At 37.7% G+C, this 9,015-nt stretch overlaps 1 protein-coding gene across 3 annotated transcripts in view; it reads left to right on the forward strand.

Moving 5' to 3' along the window:
- Positions 1 to 8,464, forward strand: part of txndc16 (thioredoxin domain containing 16) — a 17,482-nt gene extending 9,018 nt beyond the window's left edge. For all 3 annotated transcript variants that reach the window (XM_036215655.1, XM_036215656.1, XM_036215657.1), the window contains 4 exons: positions 1,294 to 1,435; positions 2,720 to 2,907; positions 2,974 to 3,164; positions 7,109 to 8,464. In XM_036215655.1, the coding sequence (XP_036071548.1) occupies positions 1,294 to 1,435; positions 2,720 to 2,907; positions 2,974 to 3,164; positions 7,109 to 7,296 (709 nt within the window). In that variant the 3' untranslated portion in view covers positions 7,297 to 8,464. The remainder of the gene's footprint in view (positions 1 to 1,293; positions 1,436 to 2,719; positions 2,908 to 2,973; positions 3,165 to 7,108) is intronic.
- Positions 8,465 to 9,015: the final 551 nt, after the last annotated feature.

Consider the following 9,015-nt stretch of genomic DNA (forward strand, 5'->3'; position numbering starts at 1 on the left):
TTTCTCAAAATGTCTTTATTTAATTCTTGCTTTTTTTGTAAATTTACAACTTTTTTCTTATAATTCTCCGCTTGTAATTTTGTATATTGTTGTTTTTTTTCCGTATTTAACAACTTTTTCCGCATGATTCCCCGTTTTTAGTTTTGTAAATTGTGTTTTTATTTTTAAAACATATGACATTTCCTCATTGTTCCTCGTCTTTAGTATTGCAAATGGTTGATTTTTTTCACCCATAAATTTACAACTTTTTTCTCATAATTCTGCATTTTTATTCTTGTATATTGTTATATTTTTTTCTAGTAAATGAACAGTTTTTTTCTTATCATTCCTTGTTTTTATTCTTGTTAAATGTTTTTTTTGTTACATAAATCTACATCTTTTTCCTAATATTTTTTATCTTTAGTCTCGTAATTTGTTGAAATTATTTCGTAAATATACAACCTATTTCTCATAAATTTTCGTTTTTAGTTTCATAAATTGTAAAACACATTTTGTAAATGTATAGCTTTTTTCCATTGTTCCTTGTTTTTATTCTCATAAACTTTTGTTTTTTATTTTGTAAATATACAACTTTTCTCCTAATTCCATGTTTTTAGTTTTAAATTGTTGACTTTTTTGGTAAATATACAGTTTATTTCTCATAATTTTTCCTCTTTATTCTCGTAAATTGTCGAATTTCTCTTCGTAAATTTCGACTTTTTCATAATGCTACAACTTAATACTTGTAAAATTTTGACATTACCACTAATTATACATCTCTTTTGTCCTATATTTTAGTTTTTAATACTCCATCCTAGATTCATCAAATCCACAAATCTAATTCCAGTATTCTTTTATGTATTTTAAAATAAATCTGCTTTTAGTTAGATTTGTCTTTAAAATGATCATTTTAAACACAAAAGTTCCACCTTCAATTAACTTTTATTACTAATAATATAAATGGGATTATTTATTTCATATCAGAAATTGGTTTGACTTTGTAAAGTCTGAGTCGTATCAGTAGAAACAAAAATTGTTGGTCAGATTGACTAGTGTGGTTTCAAGAATTTAAACTATTGAGCAATTTTTTAAAGCCAAAAGCTGCTTATTTGTTAGTTTTTAATAAAATAATTCTTAACTAAAATAATAAATAATAATATAAAACCCTAATTGTGTAAAAATTGTCGCACAACCAATTGATTTTAAACGACACATTGTGAAAGTAATCAAAGTTTGTTTTCTTTTATTTTGAAATTCCGTAAACGCATCATTTCTTCAGCAGTTATTTGTTCTTTGTTTGTTTGTGGCGCACAGGGCTGCAGCTCACGGCCTGGATCTCCCCGCCGTGTTGGCGTTCCCGTACTGGAGGACTCCCGCTCATCCGTCGGTTCTGCCGGCGTCCTCCTGCGCGGCGGAGCTGCTCGCACACGTTCGCACGGCGATGCTCCACCCCATGGTACGCGCGTGAGCCGCTCTCATCATTTAAAATTTCGTCCTGAATTTGTCCAAATTCAAGCCTTTAAAATGTTAAAGCTCCTCATGGACTGGAGGAATGTGACCTCTGTGCTGCCTTCAGGGAACGTCTGAAATCTGGGTTTTCATCTGAAAAGTCATCTGATCTGAAGATGAGATGAAAGGAACGTCTGACAGCGTCTGACCTTTCTTCACAACAACAATATTTAGTCAACAAATTGCAGAATTCCCCCCAAAAAGAAAAAAAACACGAGGGTGACACTAAGTTTATCATATCTGCTTCCAGTTTAGAGAATAAAAGGAGAAAAATTCAGATTTTTCTGGATTTTATTGTGAACATTCCATCAATTTAACCCCAATTTTCAGGAAAATACAGCAATTTAGAGCTACGTTTCAATCATCTTTAATCAATCAATCGATCAAACTTTAATTTGCGCTTTTTTTATAAATAAAGTTAAAAAACAAAAAATAAAATTAAAATCCAGCCCACCCTTCACCCCCCCTGGATTAACAAACACAACCCACACGGTGAATATTAAAAAAACTTCGATTGAGTAACAAGGTTAAAATGCTGTAAAATTATTGCATTAATCAGGATTAATTAATTAGACATTTTAGCGCATTTTTTTTTTTTATGGCAATCAATTTTTGCATCAAATGGCTAATTCCAGAGGAGCAATTTCCCTTTCATATCATTTATTTAAGACAAATATACATTTTTAGAACTTTATTCCATCTAAAATTGTGGCGTTGTCATGGTAACAGCCACCCCTTGGTGGCGTCAAAGTAAAGGTTGGAAGTCTTTCATATTAAATAAACTTCATAAAGTCACATTTTTAGTTTTAGGTTGATCTTTTACCGTTTCACAGTGTCACAAAGTAAAAAAAAAAGAAAACTGAAAATGAGGCTTTTCCCATGTTAAAAAAAATGATTAATTTCCTTAATTAATTACAGGTCACGATTAATTAATCGCACAGTCAGGACTAAAAAAAATAGTGCAACTTATTAGAGAAAGTCACTACAGGAAGCACTTCATCTGACCTGAAGACTTTAAAGAGACTGAATGCCTCACTGTGAAGCACGGCGGCGGTGGGTTGATAATATGGGCAAACGTTGCAGATATGACTTCTACTAAAGGAAATGAGTTTTTTTGACAGCTTAAAGAAACTTTTGTATGCAGAATTTTACCATAAAGGTCTTATTCCTTCGTATTTGTTTGACATTAAGACAGAAATCGCTCAAATTTGTCTTTTTTTCTCCCCGACAGCCTGAGCTAACGGTGGAAAACCTGCCGTCCTTCCTGTCTCTGGGGAAAGCCTTGCTCCTGCTCTTTGTGGGGGAGGAGGAGGACGAGATCGGGCGGAGGCAGAACCAGGAGCTGCTGGAGGAGATGAGGAGAGTGGTGGAGGTGGGAGGAGCCAGGGCGGAGCCATACCTGGCCTGCTGGATCCACCTGTACGTGTTGGTCACGAGGATTTCCCTCATCAGAGTCCAGGTTTAGACCTCAGCGTTGTTTTCCAGGGGCCGCACTCCGGCGGGGATGTCTGTCCTGGGGTCCTATCTGGGGTACATGCCCCCCCTCCCCGCTCTGGTGCTCGCACATTTACCAACCGGGGAGGAGGTCTATCGGTACCCGGCTGACAGCGTCGTGGCGGCCTCCTCCGTTCTGCAGTGGCTGCAGAGGATCCAGGACGGCGCCGAACCGCCAGCAGGTAAAGCTGCCGAAATGTATTTACAAACCCCCAAAAGTTTGTTGTTTTTACAGAAAACTCTTCTGATAGGTGTGATTGGTTGAACTAAATGTTTTTCCAGACCTCCTTGGTGACTTATTTTCTCCAAATCTGGCAACTTTTCTGAAAGCACGTCTTGTTCGGCCATTTTCCTCAGTCAACTCGCCGGCAGATGCAGGAAAGGGATCTACACCCCGCCACAATAAAAGGGCAAATAAATGATGCTCCATGTTGAAGAAAATCCCACACAATGTTCTTAAATTTTAATAAAAAAAAAATGTATAAAAACAGTTCAAACTTTGTAATACTTTCTCTAATGCAAAAAAAATCAACTTTTAGCTCACACAATAGACACTTTTCTTCCTAATAAGTTTGTAACAGTGAAAAAAAAAAATAATAATAAAAAAGAAATCGATAAATTACATAAGAAGTAACTCTACCAAAGTGTTTCTTTTGGAGCACTTTGCACTAAAGTAAGGATTAATAAAAAGTCTTGATTGTGTTTGTATTTAATTGTTTCATGCTGCAACAGGAGCGTCAAGTTTCAATGTTTAGTCAACGTACAGACGTGATCTGAGGCCCCGCTGTGCGATTTGGGCGTCGGCCACAGCACGTCAGTCCGGATGCAGCGCGATTTGGGTGGCAGACGGGGCGGGGTTGAAGGGGCACGTCATCCAATCAGGGACTCAGCTTTGGGCATGTGACATTTTCAGAAACTCATTTAGTGCATTCAAAGAAATCCAATAGGGGAGCTCGATGTGGGGATTTTCATCTTGAACTTCCATCCATTTTCTTAACCTGCTGGGGTCGCCGGAGACAGTCCTGGTTCCTGTTGGGCAAAGGTGGAATACACCCTGGACATGTTGCCAGCCTGTTACTGAGCCCGTAGAGCTGGAGCGACCGCTATGCTAGCCAGACGCCCAGTGGACAGCAAAACAAGCTCTACCGCCGAGAGTACGGCGAGGCTAGCAAGCACCACTACCCACGGCCCTGTAGAGTCAGCAGGGTCACCGCGGGGCAGAACTAGAAGAAGCTACTACCTGGGATCAGGCAGAGCTAGCGAGATCCGACACCCTGGGTCTGTCAAAGCTAGAAGGATCTACTACCGGGATCCAGCAGAGCTAGCAAAAACCGCCGCCCAGGGTCCAGCACCGCTAGCAAGAGCCGCCACCTTGGGTCCGTCAAAGCTAGAAGGAGCTACCACCCTTGATCCAGCTGAGCTAGCGACATCCGCCACCCAGGGTCCAGCAGAGTTAGCGAGAGCTGCTGCTCAGGGTCCAGCAGAACTAGCGAGATCCGCCGCCCAGGGTCCAGCAGAGCTAGCAAGAGTCGCCGCTCAGGGTCCAGCAGAGCTAGAAGGAGCTACCACCTGGGATCCAGCAGAGCTAGCGAGAGTCGCCGCCCAGGGTCCAGCAGAGCTAGCGAGAGTCGCTGCTCATGGTCCAGCAGAGCTAGCGAGAGCCGCTGTTCATCATTCAGCAGAGCTAGCATGAGGCGCCGCCCGGTGTCCAGCAAACTAGCAGGATTGCCGCCCATGGTCAGCAATGCTAACTAGGTCTCCACCCAGGGTCCTGCAGAACTAGCGGAGCTAGTCCGTTGTACCAATTTTATCGAAATGCTCTGTGCAAATTGTATGCTAGTTGGGCTATCACATAATTTGGTAACTTGTTGTGAATTATCTTAACCAGTAGAGACGTTTCTTACTAAGGAGTTAGCATCAGCGCTCTGCTCATGCTACAGTTCTACCTGTAGTCTATTAAATATCCACTAGAGGGCACTAACAAATCTTGTTGACATTCATTTGTAATTGTGTTTCTATTTTTCTGCGTTATGCAGAAGTTAGTCGTTTTGAATGAACTCGTATTCTTTAAAAGTCCTGCCACCATTTCTGACAGCCCCCTGTGGTCATGGGTGGTATTGCTCCACTACTGATAGAAACACGAAAATGTACCGACTGCTGGTATCTGTAGTTTATCACATCTAACTTTTTTTTTTTCAAGCCCAAAATGAAGGATTTGGTTTTGTCCAACAGAAGCAGACTATAAAGTCAAACCAGATAATATTCAAAAATCTTCTATAGAAATGAGACTTTATCTTTCTATCAGCTGTGAAATGAGTGAATCTGCTCTCTCCATGAATGTGCACCACGGATTCATAATAAATAACCTCCATTCTGTTTCAGTCGTCACATTCGCCCTTTGAGAGGCTTAAACGCGTCACACAAATGAACCAGAAATATCCGCTCCAATCATCCCTCCAGCAGGTGATGCCATATTATCGGCCCTTTTTCCTGCAGTGATTACTCACCGATACACGGTTTAGATGTAATGGATAACTGAATCATGGGTGGCGGGCTGGAGGTCAGTCAGTTTAAAAGCATCTAATGATGCACTTATTTCCCATCGTGGCTTTCCCTGTGACAGAAAAAGTGAAGGTGGGGGCTTTCATGCAGCAGAGCTGCAAGCGTCGTTTACATAAAGGAGATCAAAGCGTTCAGGTCGGAAGGTTTCAAGTTAAGATCTGATAAGAAGTTTCTAAATGATGCGTGGGTTCTTTTGGTAGAAACTGAAAGCAGACATTGTTCTGAAAATGGTCCATAAACAGTGAGTTTTATAGTGGTTAAAGCTGTTTACTCTGGTCACTTGTCTATAATAATAATAGTGTTGCAGTACCTCAAATGACCACTAGACCAGGTTGCAGAAAGGAGCTATTCTCTTTTGATTCCCGTGATAAAAAGTCAAATTTCTTTAAAGATTCTATTAAAAAGGTGTTTTTCAGATGAATAATACTGAAATATGAGTTAAATAATTTTAATGTTCTATATTGTTTCGGTTTTCCTTTCTAAATACGTAAAAAAAATATTTGTGGTTTAATAGCTAAAGAACTTAAAAAGCAAAAGCTGTGGAAAAGCTGAAGTAGCTCAAAAGATGAAGTTCTTAAAAAGCTAGAGTTGTGGAAAAAGCTGAAGTAGCTAAAGAGCTAATGTAGCTGAAAAGCTTAAGTTGTTAAAAGAACTAAAGCAGTTAAAAAGCTTAAGTTGAAAAGAAAACTAAAGTAGTTTAAAAAGCTGAAGTTGTTAAAAAGCTGAAGTAGCTCCAAAGCTTTGGTTGTTAGACTAAAGTAGTTAAAAGCTTAAGTTCTGAACAACCTAAAGTGAAATAGCTAAAGCTGTGAAAAAGCTTATGTAGCTGAAAAGATTAAGTTGTTAAAAAGCTAGAGTTGTGAAAAAACTGAAGTAGCTAAAGAGCTAACATACCTGAAAAGCTTAAGTTGTGAAAAAAACTAAAGCAGTTAAAAAGCTGAAGTTGTTAAAAAGCTTAAGTTGTTAGACTAAAGTAGTTAAAAAGCTTAAGTTGTGAAAAACCTAAGGTGAAATAGCTAAAACTGTGAAAAAGCTGAATTAGCTGAAAAGCTGAAGTAGCTGAAAAGCTGAAGTTGTTTGATAATAAATTAGATAAACAGCTTAAGTAGCCAGAATCCTAAATAGCTAACAAAGTTAAAAACTGAAATAGTTAGAATCCTTAGTGCTAAAGTAGCTAAATAGCTCAAGGCCATGTCACACTGTCGCTATATACTTTTTTTTTGCACAGATGAAAATTGCTCAGTTTTCATTCTAGTTTCACAAAGTTTTATTAAAATAAATTAAATTAATTTAAAATGCAGTGTAGTCAAAGTAATAAACTTCATCTTCCACCTCGTCTTTATTGATGTCCACTTTAGAGGCTGAAACCAACCCTTTTTAAAATCTGAATTTTAAAAACTAAAAATAGCATAAATGATTGAAATTATTTTTTCATGGACCAATCCTAAAGATCAGAAAAACAATTATCCCCCCAAATAAAATTCATTCTTGTTACTTTTAATGTATTTGACTAATTTACTTTAGTTACTGGTCACTCTTTTATACTACAAACTGTCCTCCATAGGGATGCTGGGAGCAGACAGCTGGCCTCCTTCGGCCGACTTTTACGACTTCCTGAAAGTGATGGAGGCGCAGGAACCGCCGACCCCGGCTGACGAGGAGGAGGAGCTGGAGGAGGAAGACTCGTACGGCGAGGAGCCTGTGACGGACGGGAGTCCTGACCTCACTCCCAGAATTCACTCTGAACTTTAGGGAACAGAGAGATGGAACGTGATTGGCTGCTGATGGGGTTGAGTCATCGTTTTAGTTCCATTTTAAGAAGATGACCACTGGAGTTTTTTTACTGATTGTTGCATCATGTACTGTATGTTCATAGAAGGTTTTAATGAATCATATTCCTGTGATTTATACAAATAAATTGACATATTTGTATATGTTTTTAAGCTGTAACTTATAGTTTACCTCAGCAACCAAAAGCTGGAGACAATTTGTTTCTTTTGATTTTAATTCAAAACAGGTGAAAATTACAAGACTGTTTCATGAAAATGTCAAACTTTATGATTTAGATTTTGCTGGAAGGCACTACAACATTTTGCTTTAATAACTTATTTCCCAGAAATTAAAAACAATATATTGACTGTGGTTATTTATTTATTTATTTTTTAGAACATCTGCCCAGTCAAAGTGTGGAAAATCTACCAACTCCGCTGACGTATTTTCTTGTAACTTTACTTTATTGGACATTTTCAGTACTTTTTCCCATCACTTCAGCTGCTTTTTGGGCACTTTTCAATACAGTTTTATAACTTAAAGATGTTATATTTTTTACATGTGGGCAGGTTTTCTGGAAATTTCCAAGATGTTCCTACAAAGATAAAGAACATCTGTCAACTGTATGCATAACTTGAAAGCAAATGTTGGATTGAAACCCCAAAATATATGTGCTTTTAAATATCTTAGATCATTTAAAGACATTTTTACACCTAAATTGTCTGGAAAAGCAAAATGAGATATTTAGGAAAGTCTATTTTATTACAATAATGACTAAAATAATTAATAAAACAATAGAAAAAAAGACAATAATAAAAAAAACACAATTTAAAGAAATCTTTCATGATGAAAGTAACAAATTTAATCAGATTTTGGGAACAAAACTTGGAAATTGTAAATAAAAACTGTTAAAATGATTAAATTCACTGCATTTGATTTACATCTTAAGGTTTAATAAAGTGCAGTTTGCTCCAATTTGCTTGTAAAGTCAAAACCAAACCAGGAAGTAGCGGATGTTGCAGTACAAAACATAAAAAAATTACATTTTTAGACAAATTTTTTTTTTTTTAATTGTTCAACTGCAATGCATTGTGGTCTATATTCTGTTCTGTAGTGAACATCGATGCTAGGTTTTTGCAAAGACTTCTGGGAAATTTCTAGTGCACTCAGGGGAGTAAGTTTTGTAAGTTTGATTGGTAGGTGGGAAGACTCAACAAAACTCATCATTTTCTTTGTCCCGCCCATTTTTGGAATACTTTTTGAGGTGGGCGGAGTCTTCATTTTTCACCTTTCAGAATCCTATAAGCGATGACGGATTTTATATATATTGTATATTTATTTATGGATAGGAATTCAACAAAATATATATATCGCAGACGCCATCACAAATTTTTTTTCCTGTTGCATTGTGGTCTATATTTGCTAATTTATTGAGAATCAATGCTAGGTTTTTGCAAAGACTTCTGGGAAATTTCCTTCTGGGAAGGAAGTGGGTAGGGAAGGAAAGCCGTCCATTAGTGGTGTGTTTTCTTGATTTGTCGGTGGGAAGACTCAACAAAACATTACATTTGATTTGTCCCGCCTACTTTTGGAATGTTTTCGAGGTAGGCGGAGCCTGTCTTCAGGCTTCAATTTCACTGTTCAGTCAAGATATATATATAAATACATCGCAGACGCCATCACAGCTTTTGATTTTTTGTT

Source organism: Oryzias melastigma, linkage group LG2 (assembly GCF_002922805.2).
Source record: "Oryzias melastigma strain HK-1 linkage group LG2, ASM292280v2, whole genome shotgun sequence".
In the NCBI taxonomy this organism is placed as follows: Eukaryota; Metazoa; Chordata; class Actinopteri; order Beloniformes; family Adrianichthyidae; genus Oryzias; species Oryzias melastigma.